Source organism: Anas acuta, chromosome 27, assembly GCF_963932015.1.
Source record: "Anas acuta chromosome 27, bAnaAcu1.1, whole genome shotgun sequence".
Taxonomy (NCBI): Eukaryota; Metazoa; Chordata; class Aves; order Anseriformes; family Anatidae; genus Anas; species Anas acuta.
Window position 1 is genome coordinate 1,535,367 of NC_089005.1, and position 27,996 is coordinate 1,563,362.

General features: G+C 54.9%; 2 protein-coding genes across 2 annotated transcripts; one reads left to right on the forward strand and one right to left on the reverse strand.

Moving 5' to 3' along the window:
- Nucleotides 1-8,701, forward strand: ATP6V1B2 (ATPase H+ transporting V1 subunit B2). The gene is made up of 14 exons (XM_068662270.1): nt 1-158; nt 1,938-1,993; nt 2,376-2,474; nt 3,125-3,218; nt 3,319-3,396; nt 3,864-4,003; nt 4,125-4,226; nt 4,588-4,685; nt 4,932-5,055; nt 5,487-5,637; nt 6,006-6,088; nt 6,188-6,292; nt 6,764-6,893; nt 7,016-8,701. The coding sequence occupies exons 1-14, from the start codon at nt 41-43 to the stop codon at nt 7,156-7,158; spliced, it is 1,521 nt and encodes a 506-aa protein (XP_068518371.1). The 5' UTR covers nt 1-40; the 3' UTR covers nt 7,159-8,701.
- Nucleotides 8,702-12,969: 4,268 nt separating this feature from the next.
- LZTS1 (leucine zipper tumor suppressor 1) lies at nt 12,970-27,979 on the reverse strand. The gene is made up of 4 exons (XM_068662153.1): nt 27,820-27,979; nt 17,240-17,730; nt 16,204-17,025; nt 12,970-15,436 (listed from the first exon to the last, which is right to left on the reverse strand). The coding sequence occupies exons 2-4, from the start codon at nt 17,588-17,590 to the stop codon at nt 14,768-14,770; spliced, it is 1,842 nt and encodes a 613-aa protein (XP_068518254.1). The 5' UTR covers nt 17,591-17,730; nt 27,820-27,979; the 3' UTR covers nt 12,970-14,767.
- Nucleotides 27,980-27,996: the final 17 nt, after the last annotated feature.

A 27,996-nucleotide genomic window follows, 5' to 3' on the forward strand; every position in this document is an offset into this window, starting at 1 on the left:
ATGCGCAGCAGCCGAGCCCGGGCGGCGCAGGGCGCACAAGATGGCGGCGGTGCGGGCGGCGGCGGCGGGCCGGGGGCTGCCCAACGGTGCCGGGCTCGGCGGGGCCCGCGAGCAGGCGGCGGTCCTGGTGCGGGACTTCGTGAGTCAGCCTCGCCTCAGTGAGTGCCGCACGGCCTCTAAAAGGGAGCCGGGGAGCTGGGGGGAGAAGGAGGGAGGGGAGCCGCGGGGTTTGGGAGCGTCGCGGGGTGCTGCGGGAGGCGGCTGGGTGCGGGGCCAGCCGGGCCCTGAGGCGCTGCGAGCGCTCCCCAGGCCGTGCTGTTTGTTTCCTGAACGCTTCCATCTGGTGTAAAAGCCAAATCTATCCGTAAAAGGCCTCCCACCACAGCCCAGCTGCTCTGCTTGTGCCTGTAGTGAAGGTTTCAGGGCTGGAGCCGCTGCGGCTTCCTGCACAATTCGCGTTTTGTCTGTTTTTTGCCCCAAACCGCCTCTGCTTTCGTCTGCATGTGGGAATTGTGGTGTTTCGGTTCCTTTTGGGTTGTCGTGGTGCGGCTCGATCGGCCTGGGGATGGGGATTAAAGTCAGTGGTGAGCTGCGCTGGTGGGATTGGGGCTGTTTGTGCCAGGGGTGTTTTCTGGTGGTCAGAGCAAGGGAAATGAGGAAGAAACGCTCACAAGACTGTCATGGGATGAGGTGTGTTGCTCAAGAGGATGTTCCCCGCTTCTTGCTGTGCTGCCAGCCCTCACAGGCCATGCAGAGGCCTCTCCTCAGGCCGGAGCCTGTGTCATTCTCCTTGAATTGCTCCCAGGTGACAGGAGCAGCCCGTTGTGCTTTGCATTAAACCCGATTTTGTAACCCCAAAATCCTGCCAAACAACGTGAGACAAGTGCTAAAGCTGAGACAGGAGGAATTCCAGCGTTAGGCCTCCTTGTGTGCCTCGTCACCCACTGACCTTATCTGATGCAGCTTTGATTGTTGTAGTTAAGAGATTACATTGCAACAGTTCAAACGCTTTGCTTAGGTGTAAACATTGCTCTGTTGATGGTCGATACAGCACCAGGTTTGTGTGCCAGGCTGGGCAAAGCTGCAGGGTGCCTAAGGTAGGCAATTCCCTGCAACTTGGCCCTTTCTGCTGGGATTTGGGACCTTCCCGCTATCTTTGGGACCATGCTGCTGTCTCTGTGTGCTGTGAATGGCTCCACTTGCTCGTTTTTTCCCCTAGGGACAAGTGATTAACGCAGGCTCTGGGTCACTGCTCCCTTGTGACCCTGATAACGCTCTGACTCTGTGTTACTTCTGCCTGGATCAAGTGATGCTGGGGTGTTCGCGTGTCCTTGGAGCAGGGCAGGGTTTTTCACTGTTTCCACAGCTTTCTGGCAGTGCTGATATCAGAGTAATGAATTCTAACTTCTGGGCACCCTGGTGCCTTGCAAAGCTGCATTTAGTGCTTATACCTGAGCTGCTGATGTTTAAAGCATGAGCCTAGAGGTGCACCGGTGTGCCATGGCCTTGTATCTGGTGTCAATCCTTAAGTCAACACAGAATAGCTCAAGAAGTGTTTTATTTTAAAGAACTGTTTTGTTTTTAAAATGACAGCTTTACGTTGTAGTGGTGTTTCTGGTGGCAGGGTGAACTTCACCAGCGTTCTGGTTATCCCCAGATACAATGCTTGCATCGATGAATTTGTGACAGACGAGAAAATGGCAGAGTTGTGTATCTTAAAGTTACCTCCACTGCTTTGTGAGTGGTGGCAAAATGCTGGCAATGCAGCTCAGCACCGAATCCTTCTTGTGGAGCTCATAATAAACAGAAAAGCAATGCAGAGCTGGGCCCAAAATCTGCAAAACTGTGGCTGGTGATAAGAACGAGACTTTGAGAACTTGATGTGGGATATTTCTGATGTTTTGAGGAAGTACCTGACTTGTGGCTCTTTCTTCCAGCTTATAAAACTGTTTCGGGTGTGAATGGTCCCCTGGTTATCTTGGATCAAGTTAAGGTAAAGACAAAGACTCTTAATGAAGTTGTTGAGGGATATTTTCCAGGATAAGTTGTGAGAGTTTAAATGCAGACTGTTGTGAAATCTGTGGGTCGCCTGAGCAATTTAAATGCTAGATATGCTTTTGACTGCTGAAATAAAAGAAAATAAGCCCATTGGTATTAAAGCCAAAGAGTTGTCCCAGTGCCAGCAGAAAGGGATGAGTAGCTGAAGCTGTTGAGAAGGAAAGGAAACGTTCCAGTTCTACCAAACTCTCCCAATGTTGTCAAATTTAAATGAAGAAACATATATAATCACTCTGTTCTTGATTTAGTTATTATAATAGTGCCATTTCAAAGGGAACCATACACAGATTTAATGGATCTTTCTTGCTCATTTTCAGTTTCCTAGATATGCAGAGATTGTCCACTTGACTCTTCCTGATGGCACAAGAAGAAGCGGACAGGTTCTGGAAGTCAGTGGCTCCAAAGCTGTTGTTCAGGTAAGACTGGGGACTGTATTGTCTCTGGATGCAACAGAGAAATATTTTATTAATCAGTATGCGTTTGAACTTTGTCAGATGTCTTGCGATGCATTTTTTTGTACTGTAAGTAAAAAATAAATAAAAATCCACTTACTAGAAGGGTAAATTGTATAAGTAATTTTAAAAGATTGAAAACTGGAGCGGAGAATGACTTTTTTTTATTTGCACTCCCTCAACACCCTGTTTCCCTTGCAGCTAGATTAAGGGAATCGTACTATGTTTGTACAGTGTTAGGTTCAGGATCAGCTCCTCTGATATGCAGATGCAGGTCTGTCTTCTAGGCAGCTGTTTCTTGTTAATAACAATTCTTCTTATCTGAAGAACTTTACCCTGTTGGCAAAGGAAAATACTTGAGATCAAAAGAATGGCACTGGGTTTGTTGGTTGCTGCTGATACACCTCATGAATTTTGTTTAAAGTAGGTTTTTATGTCATGTTTTGTACGAGTGAACTGCTTCTGAAATCCTCTGCTAGCAGGGGACTGCCTTGCTTTTCTTCCCTCCGGCTGATCAAATTCTCAAGCTGTGAAGCAGCATTCCAGTGCATTATTTTGTAGAGCACAATACTACTTTTTCATGTGCTTTCTTTTTTTCCCTGGTATTTTGACAGGTATTTGAGGGAACTTCAGGTATTGATGCGAAGAAAACATCTTGTGAATTTACTGGGGATATTCTTCGAACCCCTGTCTCTGAAGATATGCTTGGTAAGTACTTGAGTCTTGCTTTGAAGAGTGAACAAACTTACTACCCACTAACTTATTTTTGCAGTAACTTACACTTAAATTTTATTGCTGTTTCTTGTAGGCAGAGTATTTAATGGATCAGGAAAACCTATAGACAGAGGCCCTATTGTTTTGGCTGAAGATTTCCTTGACATTATGGGTATGTTAGTCCATTTCTGGTATTTATTTGCATCTGAATGTTACGATAGATTTGTTTTTGAACGTAGGTTCTAAATGTTAGAAGGAGTTTAATCTTTATTTTTCTGTGTAGCATCAAACTCAAATCAAATTCATATAAGTACAGGTGGTTAGGGTAGAAGAAGTGCTTGAAACCTGTTCAGAGAAGTGTATGTAGACTCTTAACTATATAGCCTTAGAGATAAAAAGGTAGTAAACTGACAGACTTCTCTTGAAAGCACTCTTACCATTCGCATGAATGTAGAATGCTAGAGTCTTGAGATCAGCAAAAGGCTCAGATTTGACCAGGTGCATCTAAAGATATGTGGGCCTAAAGGTGGGGTTTCTAGCTTCTGACATGAGCCTTAGATCAGTACTGAAAATCAGTCATAGTATGATCAAGGTTCAAACATGTATGGAATAATGTGTGTTCTCTTAAAAACATAACAGGTCAGCCAATTAACCCCCAGTGTCGAATCTATCCAGAAGAAATGATCCAGACTGGCATTTCTGCTATAGATGGTATGAACAGTATTGCCAGGGGGCAGAAAATCCCAATATTCTCAGCTGCTGGCTTGCCCCACAACGAGGTGGGTATTCAGTGCTGTTCTTAAAACTGCTAGAGCAATTTGCATTTCACTGGGGTTAAAAAGTAAGCAGGTTAAATTCTGAATCAAATATGCAGATGGACAAATAAGCTTTCTCCTTTAGATTGCAGCTCAGATATGTCGCCAAGCTGGCTTGGTGAAGAAATCCAAAGATGTGATGGACTACAGTGAAGAAAACTTTGCCATCGTGTTTGCTGCTATGGGTGTAAGTCAATATTGTTGGAGGAAAATGATGTTCAAGTAATGAGACAGTGCTGTGAGTAGCTGGACATTACTTTTTTTTGAAAGTTCTCTGGGTAGGTCATGTGTGTAACTAAATAGTAAATTGGCTGAATGTTAAAGTACTACCATCTATTTTGGATTTTCAGCCAAAGTGATTCTCTGGTCAGAGTAAAATATTAAACTTCGTCCCTTGGGTGGAATTCTGTAGAAATAACTCATTCAGTTGGGATTGCAGGGGAGTCTGTGGTGTGAAGAGCTTTGCTTATGGATTTAGTAATAAGGTGTTTAGACCTGAAGGATGCTAAAACCTGGTCTGGAACTGATGCTTTAATATTATAATTCAGGTGAACATGGAAACTGCTCGGTTCTTCAAATCGGACTTTGAGGAAAATGGGTCCATGGACAACGTGTGCTTGTTCTTGAATTTGGCCAATGATCCAACGTAAGTTACCTGTGTTGGCTGGGAAAAGGCTGAGAAGAGCAAATAAACTGGAAGCCAGAGCATCGCTGTTGACCTGCCAGGTGTCATTTTGATTGACATTTTGCAGCTCAGTGGAATTGGCAATGCTGGTGCTCCAGTCAGTGCACGTAGCAGAATTTTCAGAGGGTTTTAATGCATATAACTTCAAACTGTTACTTTGCTGCCTTAAAGCACCTGTCATAAATAGGCCGTGCTGTTCTGTTTCAGCATTGAACGCATTATCACACCTCGTCTAGCTCTAACAACAGCAGAGTTCTTGGCATATCAGTGTGAGAAGCATGTGCTGGTCATTCTGACAGATATGAGCTCCTATGCTGAAGCTCTCCGAGAGGTACGCATTTATTAACTTGTATGCTGGGTGTTGGCACAAAGGGTTCATAGTATAAAGTGAATATAAATCTGTGCTCAAGCTGTTACAATTAGTATTCCTTACAATGTTCTTAAATCAGCCAGTGAGGCTTTTAGTTACTCATTTATTGCCTAGAATTGTATTCAGCAGTCAAAAGGCTATTGCCTTTTTCACGGCTAAACTTATTTGACTAGCGGCATTCAGCAGCTTAATACTTGCTGATTTGCCTTGGCATCTTGTCTCATCATACACAGCTGGGGTGACATATTTCTCTTTATAGGGGCTTATGTGGCTGTATTTCAGTATCAGCCACGGGAATAGGTCCTTTTAAGTGACTGGTATGGATTAATTAGGGGAGATGGCAGGTCTGTGCTAGTGAGCTGGCTTCCTCAAATGCTTCTCTTGACTCTCAGGTTTCAGCAGCTAGAGAGGAAGTCCCTGGCCGTCGTGGCTTCCCAGGTTACATGTACACTGACTTGGCTACCATCTACGAGCGTGCTGGGCGTGTGGAAGGCAGAAATGGTTCCATTACTCAGATTCCTATTCTTACCATGCCCAATGACGGTGAGTAATTTTCAAATGGTTTTCATAACCAGCACTTTAAAGGTCTCCTTTAGAGCAGACTGCCCTATTGCTGATGCACAGCGAGGTAGGTCCTGTGGCCTTTAGCTTTTCATTTGGGTAGTGCACTTGTTGGCTGTCTCCTCTGTGTGGTTAAGAGAAATACTTTGCCCATTTAAGACTTCAGGACTGTTCTCCAGCTCTGTCAGGAGTACTTGCAGCTCTTGCATAAGAGCTCTTAGTGATTTATGGGGGTACTAACTGATGGCATTTTACTTTTGAAGTTATTTAAGTGTTTGAAAAAGCTGGCACATCACTGCTAGAATGAATATAAAAGATCTGAAAACTGTCAAACTGTTTTTCCCCCAAAGATATTACTCATCCTATCCCTGACTTGACTGGATACATCACTGAGGGACAAATCTACGTGGACAGGCAGCTGCACAACAGGCAGGTGTGTACCACAGTGGTTAGAACCTGCTTAAGATCATTTCTATGCTTTTTTGAAGTACTATTACTGATTTTTGGGGGGGATGTCTCTTTCTTTTTTCAGATTTACCCACCTATTAATGTCTTGCCCTCCTTGTCTCGACTGATGAAGTCAGCTATTGGAGAGGGCATGACAAGGAAGGATCACGCAGATGTATCCAACCAACTGGTATGTAAAAACCCCTTCAGAAAAGCAGAGGCATATTTCGAATGCACCTCTCTCACTACTCAGCCAAACACTTTGGGCCCAGAACGCTCCTGAGGCTACTTCAAAGCAAGGAGTGATTAGTGGGACCCTTGTTTTGGGTTTGGAACAGAAATGTTTGCATGGGTGCTGTGGAGCCTTGTGAGTCACCTTCACGAGATTCTCTGCAGCACGAAATCTGTGTGCTGTAGGGTATGCAGTAACTGCTGAGGATGTTTGTTGTATAAATTGTTCTTTTCTGTATTAAATGTAGGCAGATTCAGTCGTAGTGTGTTGGTCACTGTGCAATATGATAACGATGCTGTGTTGGCAGGAGACTGAGCTAACTGAAGGACCCCAAACGTCATCCTTCCAAATGAGCACCTCTTTTGCTGTTAAACTAAGGATGTAATTTAGTTACCAAAGTAAAAGCACTAATGTTTCTTTCCTTTTCAGTACGCCTGCTATGCTATCGGGAAGGATGTACAGGCTATGAAGGCTGTAGTTGGTGAGGAAGCTCTTACCTCAGATGATCTTCTTTATCTGGAGTTTCTGCAGAAGTTTGAGAAGAACTTCATTGCTCAGGGTAAGAATCTGTTTCAAGAACATCGTGGTCTGCATTAACACCTAGAAGGTCTTGGTTGCAGACCTCCCTGTTAGTGAGATACTTTCCTGCCACATATTTCAGTCTGTGGTTAATTTCTGTAGGTCCTTACGAAAATCGCACTGTTTACGAGACCTTGGACATTGGATGGCAGCTTTTGCGAATCTTCCCCAAGGAGATGTTGAAGAGAATTCCTCAGACAACACTGGCTGAATTCTATCCTCGAGATTCAACTGCAAAACACTAGCCACAGCTTCATCTCTAGCTCCTTGCTCTGTGAAATGCTGTTTGTTTTCTTTTTTCATGTGTTGGTGTTTACTTGTTGCCCTTATAATTAAAACCAAGAGTAGGTGACATTTGTGCCAGTGTTCCAACGTACACTGATACCAGTTTTTAAAATATCCCTTCTTCCAAAGCCTGGGTCTTCAAGAAAACCTTTAGGCCAGCTCTTACAAATGTGCAATAGCTATCACGAAGCATTTTTTTTTTTTGAACTGGACCTTTTCTAGACATTTCAGGGGAATGTCTTGAGGATTACCAGAAACTGCAGATCTTTGCTTTCAAACCAGGAGCACGTGGTTTTGAAAGCATCAAAGAGCAAATGCGACTTCCTTTGTCCAAAGCATCTGCTCTATCTGATCATGTGCAGTTGCCTTGCTGCTGATCGAGCAGATGGTACTCTGCTGTCCTGCTGTTGTGCCTGAAGACCAGGGTAGTATGTGGAAAGTGTGGTGCACAACAGTATGCCTCTCTGAAACATGCAAGTCGCTGTTTTTTAGCTGTGGCTTAAGATTTGTAGAGGTATGCACGAACTGAGGACACTAGTGGGCACACCAGGCGCTTTTCTACTAATAAAGGGTCTTTTTCAGAGGTCACAGGCCAGTGGGTTGCTACCTGAAGGCAGCATGCTAAGGCTCAGTTGCTGAATTAAAGGTTTTAAATTGATGTTTGCAGAGCAAATTTCCTAGTTACCTTTTTTTTTTTTTTTTTTTGAATTCTGGAAATGCCAGAGATGTGGAAGAGCAGCTAAAGCATTCTGAAATCAGTAGTGTCCCCCAGCGGGCAGGTCTGTAGGTAATTCAAGGCTTCATGCTGCTATTGAAGGGTATTATGTGATGTGAAAGCTCTTACACCTGACGCAGTTGTACTGGGGGGAGGTCGGCTTTTAAAACATTCATACTAAACAGTGCAGCAGGAGAAAGCAACCTGCCGTATGAATGGATATTTTGAATTCTGCTATAAAGCATGCTCTAGGTGGCACTGGGTCCTGAGTCGTGTTTGAAACTGTTGTGGTTTGCACTCCAGGCACAGATTTGGCTAGTCAGGAGAGCTCAGCATTCCCAAACACAGCAAGCTTGGCTAGCCACTTCAGTGTGATATTTTTATTTTATTTTAAACTGGTTCAGATGAGGCTCAGAGCCCAGTGCTGGCAGGCTTTCGTGCTTTTTTCCAGGCATAATGTAGTCTAAGCGCTGGTCTAGCTAACCAAAGCATGTTACACCTCTCTAAATGCCTTCAGTGCTTGTCTGGGAAGGTGCTAACATGACTTGAATGATAGTGTGCTAATTCCAGCTTTCCCTGATGTTTCCTATGTGCAGTTCTTCCTATGATTTGTTCAGTGTTCTCTGTAACTTGGACGCATTAGCAACTTTATTCCAGTGCATTCCACTCTAAAGCTGTGTCGAGTCTATTTTTCTTGAGGTAGGGATGGGAGGTTGGAAGTGTTGGCATGAGAATACTTTAATGTAGAGAATATCTAAATAAATTAAATATGAAAGGTGTTGAACAAACCAGAAGTTCTTGTGGTTCTGTGGTTAAAAACAACTTGGGGTCTTTCTGCAGTGGCTAAAATGTCCTTTGTCACCTGCTTACACAAATGAAAATATTTAATCTGCTGAAACCCAACATTTTTCAGTTCTGTCTGTCTGCAGTGAGGGCTGCTTGAGCCGCAAGCCGCGTTATTACTGGAGCTGGTGGCTTCTGGTGAGCAGGATTTGGCCTCCAGCTCCAGGACTGAACGCTTTGCACTGGCTGAGTGGGTGGCTGCTGCAATCACAGCGTGATCCCAGAGTTTCCGCATGAATCTCAATTGGCAGTTTGTGCTGCAGGAGGCTGGGAAACCTTAAAAGAAACCTTAAAAGGCTTCTTGGAAGTGATCTTAGGGGGTATGTTGACTTTACTAGGGGTGAGGGGGAGCTGTGGCCTGGGTAGGTTTATTCTGGTGTTGGGCACAGCTACGTAAATCCCTGGTGCCAGTCCCTTTACGTGAATTAACTGCCTAAGGTGTTTCCCTGCTGGAGGCTGGCGAAGGTGAGAGGTGTAAGAGCAGCGTGAAACAGGGAGATCTGGGATTCTTCCTGATGTAACCCGGAGAGCTGGGGCTAACCCACACATCAAAAACTCTGCATCTGCTTGCCTGAGAGATGAGGCAGGAGGGCCTCTCCTCTCCGCTGATGTTGCCATTCATCTTTCAAGAATTGTGCCCCGACTTCCTGAGCAGTTCTGACACCAGCTCTGTAAACAAGAGTTTGTTCTGAGTGATAAAAGCCTGAGGCTGTCTTGGGTCTTCTCTTATTAACTCTTCTGCTATGCTACAGCTCAAGCTGTTGCTTGGGTGGCGGTACAAGAAGTCCTTTGGGGTAGATGAAGACATTACCTCTTTTTTTAAAAATTCATTTAAACGTCCAGGCTGGTTCTGGCAGTAGCTTTTTCACTGAGAGTGATGCTACGTTACAAATCCCCTGTCCTTGGCATTAATAATGGCCTTGTGATCATCCCGCAGCTTGAAAGGTGGTTGTTTAAAGCCGTGGAGGAAGAGGAAGGAGGATGTAGTATCCTACAGACGTGATGGCTTCAAAAACAAAATAAATCAGGGCACAGTTGATGTTTTCTACCCACTCACCAGCTTAGCTTGTGGCTCTCTCTTGAGGGAGACCTGTGGTTAAGCCTGTGCCTGACTTCATGAGCAGGGGGCAGCACGCTGAACGCTTAGCCCAGGTTTTCAGAACAGGAGGACGAGGAGAAATTCCAAAGTCCAGCAGATTCCTGAAATCCTTCTGGGTGGCGTGCGCCGGGGACAAAGGTTGTGCGGGCATTCCTGCGGGTGGGTGAGCGCAGCAGGCAGCTGCCTCTCACAAGATACCTGCAAATACGCGTGGTGCTTGCAAACACTCAGAGCGAAATGAAAAGCATTTTGCTTTTATCTTAATATCCCCTGCGAGGTCTGCAGCATGCAGGAGCGCTCTGCTCGCCAGGAGAGGCTGCGGTGGAGCACGGCAGCCACGCAGCGGCACTGCCTGCCCTGCCTGGCTGAGCAGGGGGGGGACGGAGCCAGTTGCTGCCTGCAGCTCCTGCACAGGGGCAGGGCTGCTTCGGGTCCTGCATCACCTGGAAATGGGGCTAAATGGGGCTTTTTTTTTTCTTTTTTTTCTTTTTTTTTTTTTCTTCCATTAAAATAGCCTGCTGGGGCTCTCCAGCTCCTACCTGGGGGACCTGATTCAGCTTTGCTCGTTGTTCTCTGTGCCAGGAGGGCTGAGCACACCTGAGCCTGCTCCCTGCTGGCTCCGGAGGCACAAAACTGGGCAGAGAGCTCTGTTCTCCTCCCAGCTCCAGCTGCTGGAGGAGATGGGGCTGCCAGCACGGGCACGGCATCGCTGTGACCTCACCGGCGGGTCCCCCAGCTCACCACAGCCTGTCCTGCAGGTAGCGAACATCCTAAGCCTGGCATGGGGCCCTACAAGAGGGGAAGGACGAAAATAGCTCCAGCTAGCATCAGCCAGAGGCCCCGGGAGCAGGCTGGGGCTTGCAGCTCAGCTATTTTAGCACGGCGCTGGGAACGTGGCCCTTCCTGCAGCGCAAAGGGGCTTTTTGGGGTGTCCCTCTGTGAGCCAGCAGCGGGCTGATGGCTCAGAGTGGGCAAAGCCTCTCTGGGCACCCTAAATCTGAGATAAATGGGGACAAGAGGCTGCAGTTGGTGGCACCAGCTGCAGAAATGCGCATAGAAATGGGGGTGTCCCCCAGCCTGGATGAGCTTCCCTTGTCCCTAAAGTGATGCCCTCCGCCAGCTCTCCTCCTGCTCGCCCCACCAGCGAGCAAGGGAGACCCGGGCACGTGGCGATGGTCCAGGATCAACAAATCCCCGGGGGGTGAGAGCTTTAGAAACCCCACAGAGGGAACAAGGCTTTGGGCTGCCTGCAGGTGAGGGTGCTGAGCAAACAGCAATATTTCACCGCACGCAGACAGCAGGTACCGTGCTAAATGGGACGTGCAGATCTCACAGCTGCTGCCTTGGTGCGTTTACACAGCTTTTTTCCACCCCCTTTTTTTTTTTTTTTTTTTGCTTTTTGTTTTCTGAGTAATGACTAACGAGAACTGCCTGCGGGCCTTATCCCCCCCCTTCGCCGCCCGATTTCAGCCGCTTGGGTCCCCCGGAGCAGCACGCGACAGCTGGCGTCTGCTTGGGGAAGGGAGGCGAGCAAATATGGGCCCCGTTCCCCCCACCCTGCCCCTTGGGTTTTCAGCCCGCCTGGCAGATGCAAGGCAGGGGCTGGTGGGGAGAGCTCGCTGCGGGTTATTTGCACATCAAAAGCAGCTTTGCCTCCCACCCTCCATCACCCTGTGTGTGCAAGGTGGCTCGCTTTAATTGCTCTTTCAAAGGCAGCTCCGGTCCTGGCCCTGCTGAGATTTTTGGGACCGACTCAGCCCCCCCCCCCCACACTCCTCCCTATGGCCAGAAACTGGTGCGGTGGCACCGGGGTGTTAAGAGAAGATGCAAATCAGCTTTCCTCTGTCTCCGAGCTGATTTGCATCCGCTGATTAGTTCAACAGCTAATTCAGCCTCCTTCTGTTGCGGGTTGGGCTGGGGCAGCTGGAGCAGCCCTAACGTGGAGCAGGGAACCCCAGTGCCCGTGGGGTGATGCAGGAGTTACTGGGGCTTTTCTCTGTGCCCCCATCTCCCGAGCCAGCTGCACCCCATGTGCTCGGTGCTCAACACCCCGGTGCTGCCCTGCTCATGTCCAGAACGGGATGGGAAATGGCTTTTCCCATCTCATCAGGGCTTTGTGCTCTTTCCTACACTCCTCCTGGGCGTCCTGGATATTTGAGATCTCAGCTCCCTCCAGCTCTTTCCCATTCCCCTCTCCCTGCCCTGGCTGCTGGGCTGTCACCGCAGCGGGGCCACGGCACCACATGGGGACAAAGGTGGCCCCGTTAAGTCCCTGTTGTGTCCTCTGTGGGCTGGGGACCTTCCCTGGGATAATTTAAGATGAGCTGGGACAGCAGCGGGCCCGGGGACTCCTCCCTGCCGCTGCCCTAAACCCAAACACGGGGATAAGCCCGGCTGAGCCGGTGGCACCCGGAGGTGTTTTGCAACAGAAGGTGCTGCTCGGGGAAGAGCGGGCTCGCACGCACGGCTTTCTCGCTGCTTTCTCCTTGGCAGTTTTCAAAGGCTCTAAAAATAAACCTGCCTCATGCCCCAGGCAGCGCCAGCGATGCCAAGGTTTCCCTGGAAAGCGGGGCTGGGGCCGGTACCGGCCGTGGTTTTGGGGCACGGAGCAGCCTGGCGGGTCAGGACGAGTGGTTTTGTCTGCAGCTGGAGTGCTGCCCTTGTTTTGTGCTCCCAGTTTTGGGTAAAAACAGTGTTAAACAGTCAAAACATGCGCCGGCTTTTGCTAAGGTGTTTTCCCTGTATCTCTGGAATTGTTTTCTCTGGCTCCATCGCCGGGGAGGGACAAAAATCGACCCGTCTGCAGGGCTGGGAGGATGAGGGGGGATTATCTCCTCCTTTCCAGCACCCCCACGCTCGCTCGCTGCTTTGCCACGGTTATCCCAGCTGCAAAGCAGAGATAACGCCGCTTGCCCATGCAGGAAAGCACTGGCAGGGCTGGAAACGAGCAGGGCCAGGTGGAAAGATGTCCCCAAAGGGGATCGTGGTGCCTGCCGTGATAGATGGTGCATTGATTGGGGGGGGTGATGTGTCCTGGAGAGGGGAAATTCGGGTGCTCACCGGTGGCAGAAGCGCTCCGACCGCCGCCGAAGCAGGCACTCGGAGAGCCCAAGGGAAGTTTTAAAAAAATTTATTTATAAATAAAACCATAAAATTACCAGTAGTTTACATCAGTCACCAGAAATAACATCCAAAAAAAAAGGAAAACGACAAAAAAAAACTGCAGAAAAAAAAAATAATTATCTGTACAGGCTGCGGCCGCGGGGCAGGGCAGCCGCTACTCACACCGGGGAGCGACACATCTGCGATGCATACGGTCACACACAGCGTTGTGCAAAGGCAGCACGGCGACGCCTCCGGGCGATCACATCGTACAGCGCTGGCTGCTGAGGACACGGGGACGGGGGCACGGGGACGGGGACGGGCAGGAACGGGGCTGGGTGGACGGGCAGGGCTCTCCGCGCCCGCCTGCGTGCGTTTGGCACGGGAAAAGCTCGTGGGAGAGGGGCTCTGGCTCGGCTGGGGGGTGTGCTGGGGGGGGACAGAGCCGCTCGGGGCAAGGATATGGCTTGGGTGATGCAGAAAATCCCAGCTGGAGAGGAGGCGGGTGCGGAGCCGGTGCTTTAGGCACTGGGAGCCATCCCTCGTCCCCTGCTCTTTTGGCTCTCCAAAACTGGGCACAGGGTGGCCGTCACGATGTGGTGGCCATCCTGACATTGTGGCCATCCCTGCCCTGCATCTCGAGGGCCAGATTTGGAGTTTGGGCTTTGCTCTTCTCCAGCGGGCCGTGGCTTGGGCTCAGCAGGGATGTGCCGGGGCGGTACAGAAGGCACGGACTGGTTTCTGTGTGTTGTGTGTGCCGGCTGGCTGGAGGGGGGCGAGGGGCACTGAGCTGTGTTGTGGGCACGCCGGAGGGTCCCTGAGCTCCGCAGCAGGGACTGGGGGGGCTTCGGGTGAGGATATGGGGACAAGGGACGTGCGGGTGCACGGTGGTCGTGGGTGGGAGGTGATGCCGATGTGGGTGGTGGGTGTAAGGGGCTTGGTGCTGGGTGCTGGCTCAGCCTGGGGCAGGAGTGACTGCTGTGAGGCGAGAATAGGGGGGAAAAAAATCTGCATTTTTGGTTGCTGCAACTCTAAAAAGATACAGAGAAGGCGGGAAGCATTTCACTCCGGGTTTTCTTTAAAAATAGAAAGCCCTGCTGATTTCTGGCTACTTCCACCTTCTGCTCCCTGAAGCTGGAAGGCGATTTGCTTCCCGAGAGGCACCTCTGGGAACCGGGCACCTCCGGGCAGGTGCCTCGGGCGAGCTGATGGCCGTGAGTCCCTCCGGGAGCTGCTGCTTCCCCCTGTGCACGGGGCATGCTGAGGGTTGCTCCCGTCCATGGGTGCAAATCAGTGTGCATGTGCGTGTGTGCATGTGTGTGTGTGCAGGGTCCTTCCCGAGGCACTGCCGGAGCTGGAGGACAGGAGGAAGGGGTCAGGGCTTCCAGCCTCAGCTGGGGCACACGGGCTGGCTCCGTGGCTCCCGGTGTGCCCAACCTCAGCTGGTGAAAGATCAATAACCCGAGAGCAGCTCCGTGCTTTCCCCAGGCTGCGGTGGCGATGTGCTGGGGGCTTTTCCTCTCGAAGCTGGTGATGTCCCCAGAGCCGTGCCACCGCGGGGGTCCTGCATCGTTTTGTTACCCGAGCTTTTGCTGCCCTGCCCGCCCCCGTCACCAGCTTCTCGGTCCTACCGGGGGGCAGGGGGGATGAGGGGGGCTGCTGGCACGTCACCATTGGCACGAATGGCTTCTTCACCTCTGCAACACGACAGGCAGCGGCGGGCACGCTGGGGAGGGAGAGGAGCTGGCCAGGCCGCCAGCTCCACTAATAAATACATGGCTCATCTCGACTGTACAAGGAGGAGAAGGGGTCAGATCTCGGTGGCGATGATGTCCTCGTAGGGGACGTCGGCGCCGGGTATGTCCAGCTCGATGGGCTCCTTGCCGTCTTCCCCCGCGGCGAGCTGCTGGAGCATCTTCTCCAGGTTCTGGTTCCTCTTGTACATGTGCAGGTAGCTCTGCTGCAGCTGCTTCTGGTAGTGAATCACCTTCTCCTTCTCCTCCTTCCACGTCTGCCGCTCGTGCTGGAAGCCGGAGGTCATCTGCTCGTTGTTGTCCCGCTCGGCCTTCAGCTCGGCCCGCAGCCTCTCCACCTCTCCCTGCAGGGCCTGAGCATCGTCCGCCATGGCCGGGCAGGGCCTGGCCCCGTCCCGGGCCTCGCTCAGCTGCTCCTTGAGGACGGCCAGCTCCGTCCGCAGGTCCACGATCTCCTGCTCCAGCAGGTTCACCTTCTCCCTCAGCAGCTCGGACTCGTTCTTCTTGCGCTGGAGCTCGTTCTCGCACACCTCCAGCTCCATGGCTTTGGTGCGCAGGGAGCCCTCCAGGTCCTGGGTCTTCATCTCCAGCCCGTCCATCTTGGCCCTCACCTCCTTCAGCTGAGCCTTCAGGCTGAGGATCTCGGAGGTCTTGGTGTTGAGCTCGGTCTGGGACTCCTTCAGCTGCTGTTTCAGCAGGGAGATCTCCCCCGACTTCTGGCACACCTGCGGGCAGGGAGGCAGCACCCGGGTTAGGGTGCTCGGGGAGCACCCACGGTGGGGCTGAACCCCACGGGATGGGGCACCCATGGGTGCAGGGCAGGGAAATCCCACTGAGCTCCCCCCTCTGCCCCATTAGGGTTGGGACTGATGATCCCAGGGATGGCTTTTGGGTGTCAGCATCAGCTGCTCTTGGTGGGACCCCATCAGTGGGATGGTGGCAGGGCTTATGGGGAGGGATTAGGATCATATCCTATAACTTGGGGTGTCTTTGACACCCAATTGGCACCCAGTCAGTAAGAAAATCAAGTTTTGGCGTGGGGTGGGAGGTTTCACTGCTTTTTAATAAATGACCACAGCGAGGTCTGTGGGACGGCAGCCCCCTGCTGCTCCCTTGGGGCAGGCAGCCTGAAAATCCCTGCGCTGGAGGTTGGAAGCACGAAGTTATTTTAATGACTGAGTTTTTTATTATTATTATTTAATGTAGTAGTTTTTTCCTCATACAATGTGAAGCACTGAGGGGCTAAAGGGGCAGTGAGCCACAGCTTAGAGCCACCGGGTGACAGACTGGGGCACTCCAAGGCTTAAATATCCACCTCCTGGGTATGGAAAGGGCATGGTCTGGTTGCATGCTCCCCCTGCACTGCTCAGCCCCCCGTGCTGCTAAAGGTGTGAGTATAAAATGGGGAAAAGCTCCTGGTTTGCTGCTGGTCCTGGAGCCATCTCCTCCCCCGTGCACCCTTTGCTTTCGGCCCTGTCCCAGAGCCGCTTACCTCCCATTGAGTCTCCTCCAGCGCCGGGGCGAAGCTGGTCTTCTCCTTCTCGTAGGACCTCAGCTTGGTCTCCAGCAGGTTTTGCTCCTTCATCAGGTTCTCCAGCTCCTCCCGGAGCTGCTTCTTCTCCTGCTGCAGCTGGAAGACCTGGAGGTGGAGGACCTGCTGCGTCCGCTGGGTTTTCTGCGAGGTTTGCTTGAGCTTGCTGTTGCACTTCTGCTTGAGGCCCTCCAGCTCCTCCTTGCAGCGCCGCTGCTTCTCCTCGTAGGCCTGGCAGGAGCTGATTTCCTTCTCCTCGAAGCTCAGCTGCAGCTCCTGCAGCTCTCCCTCCCTCTCCAGCAGCTTCTGCTCCAGCTCCTGGATGGTGGACTCGTCCGTGGAGATGGGCGAGCGGATGCAAGTGGTCTTCTCGGCGGCGTGGTGGCTGGGGGCTTTGCCGGGGTTGAGGATCTTGTTGCCCCCGTCGGAGAAGGACATGGCCTTGAGGCTCATCATGTTGCTGTCCTGGATGACGGCGCACTGCATGATGTTGTGCGCCGAGCCCCCGAAGCGGCTGATGGGCCCCAGGGGGGCGACGAGGGGGTCGAGCTGGTAGCTGCTGCTGGTGCTGTGCGTCGGCAGGCTGGACATGGAGTTCCTGCCCGAGTCGGACAGCCCCCCCGAGCACGGCATCGGCTTCAGCTCCTGCTCCTTGCCTTTGTCCGGGGGGTGAAGCTGCTGGGGAAGGTGTCCCCCGTTCTCCGGGGAGGAGTGGAGGATGGCACCAGAGCGGGGCAGCACTGGCTTGAAGGCGGTGGGTCGTGCAGCGGGCTTCTCCGCGCCCTGTGGGAAGAGCAAAGCCCGTCGGCACAAACCCACACCACGTCAGCACCTTTCCTTCATCCCTTCTGCCTCCCCCAAAAGCACAGAGACCCCTCCAGCTGCAGTCTTGTGATAAAACCCATCAGAGACCAGCCCCATGCACTTCCCCACCCCATAACTGCTGCCACCACGGGGCAGGGACCCCCATATCTGGGACGATTTCTCCCCTACTGACCACGTCCAGCTGACCGGGGAAGGGCATCAGCTTCTGCGGCGTGGGCGTCCCGAAATCCACGCCGCTGGTGCCGGCTTGGCCACCCAGCTCCCCGCCGGCGAGCGAGGTGTAGTCCGGGCGGTGGGAGCCGTGCGCTTTCTGGCTGACCTTGATGTAAAAGAAGTCCTCATTCTTGCTGCTTTTGGAGCCGGATTTGTGGCTGGAGTCCTGCGAGAAGCCGAAGCGCAGCAGCCCGTCCGAGTACCTGTTGAGCTTCTTCAGGTGGGACGACTTGCGGAGCTTGTACTGGGAGGCTCGGCAGTGCTTGCTGTGGAAGCTGTGGCCGGAGATGAGGCTACTGACGCTGCCCATGCTGCTCCCAGGAAGGGGGCACACGGGGTGGGGATCGGGGCCCGGCGGGGCAGCGCGTTTGGGAGGTGTCCAGGCGGCGGGCAGAGCCGGCCGCTGCTGCAATCATAGCAAAGATCTCGCTGCAGCCCGGAGCTGAGGTCCTGCGGGGGTAAAAAGAGGGGTGAGCAGGGCAGGGGAGGGGGGACGGGTGGGATTCTGCACCCCCAGGATAATCCTGCACCCATGGGCTGAGCAGGATCGGTGCAAAGTGAGTGCGTGCGTTTGGGTGCAAGCTGGCACGGGCAGCTGGAAGGGCTCGTGCAAAGGGTGTGCGTGCACCTTGGGTGCGTGCAAAGGGAGAAGGATGCTCACAGAGGGGCCGAAGGAGGAGCAGGGCTTAAACCTGTGCATGGGGACAGCTCCAGGAGCCTCCCCAAGACCACCTGGCACCCACCGTGGCACAGCTGGGTGCCTCCTGCCCCATGGCAGGGTGCTGCCGGGTGCACCACACCGCACCATGGCACACCAGGAGCCTCGTAGGGCTGCACAGCAAGCTCTAAAAATAAGGAGAGGGATTCACAGCGATCTGTGGTGCCTGTCAAGGGCTGATTTCAACACTGGCTTGTGCCCTGCTGGATGGATGTGGTCTCCCGACAGCCACGCTCAGCGCAGTCACAGCTGCTCCTGCAGCAGCCTCTGGCTCCCGGATTTCTCTCCAATTTCCAGTGCTCCTCTTAACCTGCCTGAAAAGGGATGCTGTGAGGCTTAATTACGCTTAATGCCGGTGCAGCACTTAAGACGACGAGAGGAGAGGCGTTGTGTGTGTGTGCGCTGAGCGCTGTGATTACGGTTCGGAGGTATGCAGGGCTCTGCATTAATTCTCTTTGTTAGCAGGGGGGGGGAGAGAGAAAAAATCCCAGCTCCTGGTGGCCTGTGCAGTGCTGGGCTCCCGGTGTCAGGAAGATAATGGAGATGCACCTTCCAGCTGGGTAATTAAAGGGTGAGGTGGGGAGAAGGGGGCTGAGCTGCTGGTAGGCAGAAATTAGAGCACAATCGAAGTGAGCTAAATCCAGGTTGCATAGGAAGCCGGGAGAGAAAAGGGGAATTGTTTGGTGGCTGAGTCACTTGGGGAGCGGGAACAATCGGAAACCTCCCCGCTGCCTGCTCACTGCTCCGTGCTGCCGGGCTCAGCACCGGGCTCAGCACCCAAAGGATGGATGGGGTCAATGCTTGGGTCGGGTGCTGCCTGCTTGCACCCTACAGCCCTGGGGAGCTGCTCCCACGTTTCCTCCTCTCCTGATTTTCTGTCGGGATCCTCTGCTGGCTCCTCTGCACCCTGAGCAGGACAACTGCAGCCCGTGCTCATCCCTCACCTTTATTTGTTTCCTTTCCCTCCGTGCCCCGAGGACCCAGATTGATCAAGTGTCAGACAAAAGCCCCAGAAAGACAGAATATCCACTTTAATCCCTAAATCCATTTTCGAGAGATTAAGAGAAGCAAGCAAGGAGCGGGGCCTGAGCTGCTGCTGTGTTAAAAGTGATCGATGACTTCGGATTCATTCATTTCTACAGGGTGAGAGGCATCGTGTGCGCGGAGGGGGAGGAAGCGCTGCAGGGAACAGGATAATTGGCACAGAAGGCTGCTCTGCCGGCGTGTTCCCGACACCGTGCCTGTGTGTATCTGCCTGCCGAAGAAAAAAGGCAGTGTCACAGCACAAAAGCTGCCAGCTCGCGCTCTGGCATCTCGGAGACAGCATTCAACATGTGGGAGCCAGCGAGGGGAAGGCACTGGTCTGTCCACGCACACCGATGGATGAGGTTTTGGGGAGCTTTGGTGCCCTACGGTGCAGGTCCACGGCTCCTGAGCACCCCGTGGGTGTCCCTCAGGCTGCTGCCTCCTTGATTTTTTTATTATTATTAATTTTATTTTATTTTGAGTGCCTGCAGAAGATGGGAGAAACGCCGGGGAGGGAGAGCTGGGACTTTCCAGTCTCTTGGCAGGAGGCGTTTCAATCAATCCCAGCCCTCCTACGCATGCCTGGGAGGGCCGGGCACGTCTTTTTCTTCTCCTTCCCTCTTTCGATTTAAAAATGAGCACTTTGAAAGCCGTGGAGGAGTTGGCATTCAACCGTACAGCCTTAGCAGAAAGCAAAAGGTGCTGGAGGCAGCGGGGCTGGGAGCTCACGGGTTGGGGCTCCCAAAGGGGCCTGGATTTGTCCCCTGCCCTGCTCAGCCTCCGTGTGTGCTCGTGGCTTCCCCTGCGTCAGATCTAGTGACCGTGTGACGCTGCAGGGAGCCAGATTGGTTTGCTGAACCAAAAACTACTCGTTATATACATATAGGCATATATATAATTATGCATGTGTGTATGCATATGCATAGAGAGAGATATCAAGGGGTTTTGCAGGCTTGGCAGCAGCCCCAGGGTTCAGCTGGGTTAGGCACACTGCAAAGTGTAAAATGGGGGTGGAAAAACAAAAATAGGAGTGATGCAAGCGCCCCAGCAGTGGTGGGTGCACCATGCAGCCCCCCGGGCACAGGCTGCTGACAAAAGCAGGTCCAGGCTGCCTGGGCAGGGGGAATCGGGGCTGGCCCCACGCTTGTTTTTGCAGCAAGAGGGGAAAAAGTGAGCGGCGTCCCACATTCCTTCCCAAATCCGATCATGCCTGGCCCGCAATCACGCGCAGAGCAACTCTCCCGTCGCTGCCCTTGCTGCAGGAATTTAATCTTATCTCCTCGCGGCGCAGCTCCCTTGAAGCCTTTCCCTTTTCCTCGTGAAGTTTCCACAGGCAGCTCCCTGCTCTCTGCTCTCCCCAGCCAGGTCACCGCAGTGGGAGCCTTCGTTTCTTCCCGGGCTTTGCAGCAAAACTCCCTCCCTGCTGATCCTGTTCTTCTCCCCCTGGTATGTGAGAGCTTCCTTCTCCCCTGCACCCTCTCGCCTACTCCTTTTCCCTCTTGCATTATTATTCATCGTTTCTGTGCAGATGCACCCACACATTTGGGTGTTTGTTGGGAGATGCACAGATAACACAGAGGCAGCAGCAGCTGCCAAGAGCTGGATCCAGGAGCAGTCTCCTTCCTCTTTCCCTCGATCGCTGCCAGGTGATGTGCCCTTGTTTTGCTCAAGGATTTGGGGCTTTGAGACGCTAAGAACGTGGCCCCAGGGGAAAAATGTGGGCATTTCCACAGTGGAAAGCCATGCACGTGCTACCTGGAACATCTGACTAAACGATTTTATGAAGAGGCGGCTTAATCCAAAACTTGGAGAGCAGCAGGCCCACTGAGCAGGGTTTGGGATCTGGAATCAAAACTGGGATTTGCTGGATTAACCAGGAGCATCCCCGTGCCCCTGCTCGGCCTCTCCTGCTCAGCCCTTGCTCCTCGTGCCCTCCTCCAGCCCTGCTCAGTTCAGTCTCCAAAGAAATGGCACCGACGAGGTTTGGAGAGCCCCATCGGAGGCACCGACCTTGCCCCAACCCCGTAATCTTCGCCCTAATGGCGCTAATGGGAACGAATTCAAACGCCGCCCAAGCAGCCGCCGTCCTCGAGGTGCTCAATTGTGGCTCGGTGCGGGCGCAGGGCCCCATTACAAGGCTTTCATTCACTCCCTTTCATTGTCCCCACGCTCATTCACTGACATTCATTGGGATCATTTTGATCGGAGGCAGCGGGTGAATTGAATCGGGGCTCACAAAGCGCGCGCCATGTGTTCTGCCCTGATTTGCCATTAGCGGAGGGGGGACACTCCAGACGAAGAATAACCAGCCTCAATTACATGTTACAGCCACTCTAATAGCCCGGGAGTCCATCACACTTCATGTTATTTCAATGAACACTGAGAGAATTCACACCCCCTGGCTGGGGCTTGTTAGAGGAGCCGGCAGAGGGTTTGGCAGAGTTTCGGGTGGGCTCGCTGCCAGTGCGGCAGTCGGAGGCTGGGCCGTGCCTGCCACTGTCCCCTGGCAGCTGGGCTCTTACCGGGATCCCGTTTGGGCCCTGGAGGTGAAGGTTCAATTGCTCAACGGGGAGAAAAGCAACAAAAGGGGATCTGTACCCGTTTGGAAACCCAGCAGCAGCAGTGCCAAGCGGTGCCTCCTCGCACCCAGCCCCTGCGGGAGGACGGCTCGGCTGTCCCTTATCCCACACCCCTAACTCCTGCCAGCCCGGCTGGGAAAGCCAAAAAATCATTGCTAAACTCCATGTCAGGTTTGGTAAGAGCTCAAAGGAGCTTCATGCACCCGTGTCCCATCCGGGCAAGGCATCTGGAGAGGGAGAGCCCGGTCCTGAGCTGGACAAGTGGCTTTTGTGGGTGAGCAGGGCAAAGCGGCGCTGTGAGGTTGTGGGCACCTGGCTTAAGCTACGTTTGGGGAAACCAGTGCTAGAAAAAGAGGAATTTCTCCAATCGACAGTGAATCATATTGGCAGAGCGAGCTTTGGAGGAGATTGACTCAACGCCCGCTGTGCAGAGCTTCCTCTCACGCTGCGCGGGGAAACCGCCGCGTTTCCCTCAGCGGCTCCTGGCCCTGCCCGGGGACGGTTGCACGAGCTGCAGAAATTCGGGGCGAGTCAGCAAAGCCCCGCGACTTCAGGTATCTGCGTCCCTGCAGAGCCTCGTGCTGGTTGAGGTTGAACCCAGAGCCCTCCAGCTCAGGGCTGCGTGGGTTTTTTTGCACGGGAATACGGCAGGGAACCAGCTCCAAGCTTCTCCTGCCTCCGTGCGCAGGAAAAGCACCTGTGGCCCCCCAGCTTCCCCGAGCTCCTGGCGGCTCCATCCCGCTCCTGCCAGCAGCCTCGCACCCATTCGGCACCCGTCAGTGATTCAGCAGCACCCACGCAAGGCAGAGCAGTCGTGCTCCCGGCACAAAGGGAACACTTGTACGAGACGCGGTTAAATATTCCCGGGCTGGGGAGAAAGAGCTTTGCAGCTTACTTCAGAGCATCTGGCTTTTGCCATTAACGAGCGACTAATACTGCAATTAAAGCCCTGCTAATTGGGAACTCGGGCAAGCTCGGGGGGGTGTCTCCTGCAGGTTTTGCACACCTGGGCACCTCCTGCAGCCTGGGGACCAGCACCTCGACAGGACCCTCTCCGCACCGAGGCTCCTGGCAGCACCCCTCTGCTATCGGGGCAATTTTTGGGAAGGGTTTTAGCATCCCCTGGAGCTCGCAGTCCCAAAAAGACCGTGCAGGCGATCGCATCCCTCGCTGCCCGTCCCCATGAGGCTGGCAGGTGGGAAGCGGCCGCTCCGTGCCTTCAGGGGGGGGCCCTCGCCTCCCCGCCACGGTGCTGCTTATTTTGGGAACCGTCTGGGGCTGGCAGCTGGTGCTGGGGTGGGTGACAGCTGAGCCCGGCTTTCACTTGGGATCCGCGAGGCCCCTTCTCGCGCGTCTATTTCCGACCCTGTAAAACACAATCTGCCAGGGTGTGAGGATTTGGAGGGGGGCGGGGGGGGGCAGCCAAAAAGGATGGTTGCAAGGGGCCGGTGTGCCCGAGGCAGCTTCAGCGGCTCCGTGCGTCCTGCAGGTGCCTCCGAGCGGGGCTGGGGAGCTGCAGGCACCGTCCCCAAAGCCTGTGGGGTGCCCAAGTTCATCGAGGGGCTGCAGCCCCCGGCGTCCTACACGTCTCCCACGCGCTTTCATCGGGGTCTAGGCGATGCAAAGGGTCCAGCCAGAAATAGCAAGAACTCCACGTAACTCGAGACGTGCCCTAGATACTTCTCCTCCCAGCTTTCTGCTTCCACGGGCTTGGCACGTCCCTTCCCCTGTCCCCTAATTACGGGCAGGGATGGGGAGCCTGTTCCCCCCAGGTGACACCAAGCTGCTAATGCCACAGGTTTCTTCCACGAGCCAGTCCCTCCCCAGCTGCCACAAAACACCCCAAGTGAGGCTCTTTCTGCCGCAGCCCCCCCGGAGCACACGGAGGAGAAGCATCCTCTCCGTGCACAGGGGAAAATTTAGAAGTGGAGCTGCGGGGCTGCCATGGAGACGGGGCTCCGCTGGCAATCTTCTCGCCTCTTATTGCCTCCCCCCCTCTCCCAGGCGGTTGAGAAGCAGCCAGGAGCATGGCCCTCCTTGCTCCTGCCCTCGAGGTAAGACCTCGATTGAGATCTGCCACCCAGCCGAACCTCTCCAGGCCAGGTCCGTGCCTGGATTCACAGCTCTCGAGCCCCAGAAGGGAGCCAGGCAATATTTCGGCGCTGTCCTTCCCCGTCTGAGACACCAGTTGTGCCGTGATGTGCCTAAATGCCGGGTATTTTTGTACCCTGCGCGATGTTCCGCCAAGAGGGAGCTGAGAAAAGGCAACTTCTGCCTGCTGATGAAAAACCAGGCTCGGTCCCTGCCGTGGAGAGCATCTGCTGCGCTGCCGCTGCCTCCTCATCCTCCCTCACCTCCTTCTCTTGCTCTCCAGAGTGTTAAAAGTCCTCAGCCCTTCAGCACAGCAGCCACAGAAGGGGAAAAAAAAATAAAACAAAAAACAAAAAGGCAAATTCAGTTCTCGCTTCCTATTTCCCTCCTCCTCTTTTTTTTTCAGCCTTGGCCCATGGTGAACACCACCCCTTTAATGCCTGGCTGCCAAACGGAGCGAGTGTCTCCGAAGAGAAAATGTGCATCAAAGCTGCGAGGAATATCCAATTAACCTTTAAACGAGATCGTCCGTAACTGGCTTATGGAGATGCCGTGTAATTCTTTAAAAAAATAAACACGGGTGCTTGCGTTTCGGGGCCGCTTTCTGTTGGTGTGGTTCTGGTTTTGCTGCTGTTACCACTGGAGTCTCGCTAAAAGGCGATGAAATACCGACATGCTCCTTCCAACTTCTGAGCTCCAACCTCTGACATCCTTCCCTTGGCTTGTGCAATATGGCCAGTGGCCACGTTTATCCCTTCTGCGTGCAGGAAAACTCAATAAATGCCTTAAAAAACACCGGTGGAGGAGAGGAACTCCACTTGTCCAGGGCGAGAGGTTTGGCAGAGGGGGATAAATAATTTCGGAGCCCCTTTCTCCAGGAGGGGAGCAGGCACACGCAGTGCTACCCTCTGCTGGAAGGAGCCGACTTGCTCGGAGGCCTGAGGAGGTGAACGAGATCCCTGTCCAGCCCTGGAGGAGAACTCAACGGAGAACTCAACGTGCGAGGAAGAGGAAGAGGAAGGTCCAGACCATGGTGCTGCTGCTGCCCTGAGGCTCCAGCTGCACAGCGGGGCAGGGACGGGGCTCTCTGACAGCTCTGGTGTAATCCCAGCCCTGCTTGTGCCACGGGGTGCCCCCTGCCCTGGATTTTGCTCTCCAAAACCAGGCAGTGGCCACACGTGCGCACATCCAGCACTCCCCAGCACCAGCCCACTGAGCCTTCGTACCCGAGGGGGGCTTCTCTGAACATCAACGTGCACAAAAACCCATCGCCAGCAAACAAGCCGTGCAGGAAAGCCTCGGTGACCCACGTGCCAAATCTTTGTGCATTCCCTGCTATTTTTAACTAATCCCCAATGGCAACCATCCACGCAGGTCCTGCCCACTCCTGCCGCACCGCTGCTCCCCGTGCCCTGCTCCGTGCGCCCTGCTGCAGCTGCAGCCAGCCCACCACGCACCCAGGGCACCCCCATGAGCAGGCAACGGGAGGAAAATCAGGCAAGGGGGGAGGCTCGGCCACCTCCAGGAAAAATATTTATAAGCGCAGGAGGTTGGGAAGCGGCGGTAGCAGCAGCTTGGAGCGGTGCTACTATCATTTCACACTTGGCCACGCAGCTCCTCGCACCGCGGGGTGTCCGGGGGTGACCGAGCGTCCCGCGGAGCGTGCCTGGAGCTGGGATCTTGCTGCTGCAGGCGGGGACGGGTTTCTGAATGGTCTCGAGGGAGACACGATATCATCAGAGGGAGGCACGGGACAGGAGAGCAGCAGGAGCCGGCTGGGGCAGCATCCCTGCACCTGTGTGGGCTGGGTTCCCCCTTTTTTTCCTTCCTCGTGTGCCCGATGTGCTGCCCCCTGCACCCTCAGCACAGGACGCCTGCCCTGGAGGTCCCCAAACCCGCAGGGTTTTGCTTGAAACCTCCTTTCCCTGCCCGAGTCTCACATTTATTTGCCTCCCACCGCTCCGCAGCGCTGCCTGCCAGGGAGGAGTGACTAAGGGGTGGGTGGCAGGGAACGGCTCGGGACCAATTTAGCAGCCCGCGGGGCCAGGAGGAGGGGGTCACCGGGGAGCAGGAGGGGCACGGGCACAGCTGGGGGCACGGCAGGGGCTGCCAACCCCCCCCCAGCACGCGATTTGCTCCCGAGTGCACTTTTGCAGCTGCCATTAATTGCCCCCACTCTGACGATTTCGCGCTTACAAGCCGTTGTCCCACTGATTAACGGCCCTGGTGATTAATTGCAAGGGGGATACCACAAAATGGGTACTGGGGGGGGCTCCGCAGACCCTCAGAGGTGCCTGACCCTCGTGTAGGTGTGAGCCGGGCAGGTCGGTGCTGCGGGGCCGGTGTGAGAGGCTGGGTCCAGGCGGGGAGCAGCTGGGCAGAGTCTCCCCTGGCAATTATTTCAAAGGGAGGTTAATCAGCGTCTGCAGCGATGCTATCGGGAGGGCTGATAGCGGAGACTCGCGAGGACTCTTTTTTTTCCTGCTTGCTCTGCACTCGCCGCAGCCTTCGGAGAGGAAAACAAGCTCTCCGGGCTCTCCGGAGGAATGCGGCCGGGCGCGGGAGCTGCTCGGGGAGGTGGGCTGGGTGCTGCTCCCGTCACTCTGAGCACCCCGAGCCACACGTCTGAGGGGTGCAGAGGCCTCAGCTCACTCGTGAGCACTGCAAGAAGATCTCCTGGCACCGGGGTGCTCCCACAGCCTCGCGTGAAGAGGTTCCTGGGGGCATGGCACAGCTGGAAGGGGCTGACACCAACTCCGGGGGTGTTAGCAGAAGGGGGTGACAAAAAAACAACTGCAAAGACCCAGGGGAAAAGGGGCTCGTAGCAGCGATGCAGCTGGGACTGGGGTGTGTGGGCACGGCCGTGCTTGGTGGGGCCGGGTGGGAGCTTCTGGGGGCTCCTCCACCAGCCTGGGCCAAGCTGTGCGTGTTGGACCCCGCTGGGAAGCTGCTCCTGTGGCCAAAAACTCCTGAACCATGAGGAAAAGCGAGGTGTTCCCTGCAGTTTCCCTTTGGAGATGGCCAGGTGCAAACTCCCCAGCCAGCGGAGTGAAGAGGGGAGCCCTGCCGTGCCGTGCCGTGCTGCGCCGTGCCGTGCCAAGCTGTGCCAGGGCAGGAGACAGCCGCAGCCGTGCGGAGCAGTGAGCAGTGACAGCCCGGAGCTGAGCCCTGCCACAGCCACAGCCCCGCTGGAGCTCTGCTTTCACAGGCTGAGGCTAATCCTTGGCTTTCCAGGACCCAAGAGCTGTGCGTCCTGCGGGCAGCCCTGACCTCTCCCCGTGTGTTTTCCGTGCACACACAGCGAGCAAGGCACTGACACGAGCACCAGCCCTGGCCACGCATCCGTGCGCCCAAGGAACGGCTGAAACACGGCCAGAGAAGCAATGCCCAGCTGCACGCTCACACGCAGCCACGCCAGCACCCCAAAACCCTTGGGGCTTGCACCCAGAGGTGCCCCCCACCCCCAGAGCACCCTCTCCCACCCACCCGCTCGCTGCCCGTCCTGCCCCACGCACCCGGGCACCACCGGTGGATAATTCCTGACACGGGCACGCAGTCCCCTTTCTTGGAGAAGGCTGGGTGCCAGCAGCACCCCAAAACCCCCCCGCTCCTTTCTTTCCCTCCCCGGGGACTTGGGGCTCTGTGCAAGCAGCAGCAGCCCCAAGCCGGGCGCTGAAGGCGCGGAATTTCCCCGCCGCCTCCAGAAGAAGTTTCCCAGACTTGGCGGGGAGCGAAGGGGCAGAGCCGAGCCCCTGCGGGCCCCGCTCCCCACGGGGCCGCGCAGCCGGGGCCGCGCTCGCTTTGGGATGCTCCGGGGGCACCTCCGGGTCGGGGGGCTCCCGTCCTCACCCCCCCAAACCGTGGGCAGCCCTCCCCGCTCCGGGTCCCCGAGCTCCGAGCGGTGCCACCGGCGTCTCCAGGAGGTCCCAGCGCTGTGCTGAGCACCCCGGCACCGGCTGCGCCCCGGGTACCCCCTCCCGGTGCGCGGCACCCCCCCGGCGAGGCTGTGCGCTCCGTTCCTCGCCCCCGGCCGCCTCGGAGCAGCGCGGGAGGCCACCCCCGGAGCTGTCCCCTTCCTCCCCTGTCCCCCCTTTTCCCTCTCCCCAAGCCGCGGGGTTCGCCCACCTCGGGTGCCCGCTGGGTGCCGGGCGCTGCGCTGCGCTCCGCGGGGCTCCCGGTGCGCTCCCGGCCGCAGCATCCCCGGCGCGGCGGCGGCGGCGGCGGCGGCAGAGGAGGAGCCTGGAGCCGGGAGCCCCGCGCATCGGCCCGCCCCGGAGCAGCCCCCGGCCTTTGTGTCCCGGC

What these genes read in the sequence shown, in the direction of transcription:
- LZTS1 (XM_068662153.1), bottom strand. Translation starts at nt 17,590, where the DNA reads ATGGGCAGCGTCAGTAGCCTCATCTCCGGCCACAGCTTCCACAGCAAG. An exon ending in TCCCCGGTCAGCTGGACGTG is followed by an intron (nt 17,026 to 17,239) that starts GTCAGTAGGGGA and finishes CTCTTCCCACAG; the next exon opens with GGCGCGGAGAAGCCCGCTGC. An exon ending in TGGAGGAGACTCAATGGGAG is followed by an intron (nt 15,437 to 16,203) that starts GTAAGCGGCTCT and finishes CCCTGCCCGCAG; the next exon opens with GTGTGCCAGAAGTCGGGGGA.
- ATP6V1B2 (XM_068662270.1), top strand. Translation starts at nt 41, where the DNA reads ATGGCGGCGGTGCGGGCGGCGGCGGCGGGCCGGGGGCTGCCCAACGGT. An exon ending in TCTTACCATGCCCAATGACG is followed by an intron (nt 5,638 to 6,005) that starts GTGAGTAATTTT and finishes TTTCCCCCAAAG; the next exon opens with ATATTACTCATCCTATCCCT. An exon ending in GGCAGCTGCACAACAGGCAG is followed by an intron (nt 6,089 to 6,187) that starts GTGTGTACCACA and finishes TTCTTTTTTCAG; the next exon opens with ATTTACCCACCTATTAATGT.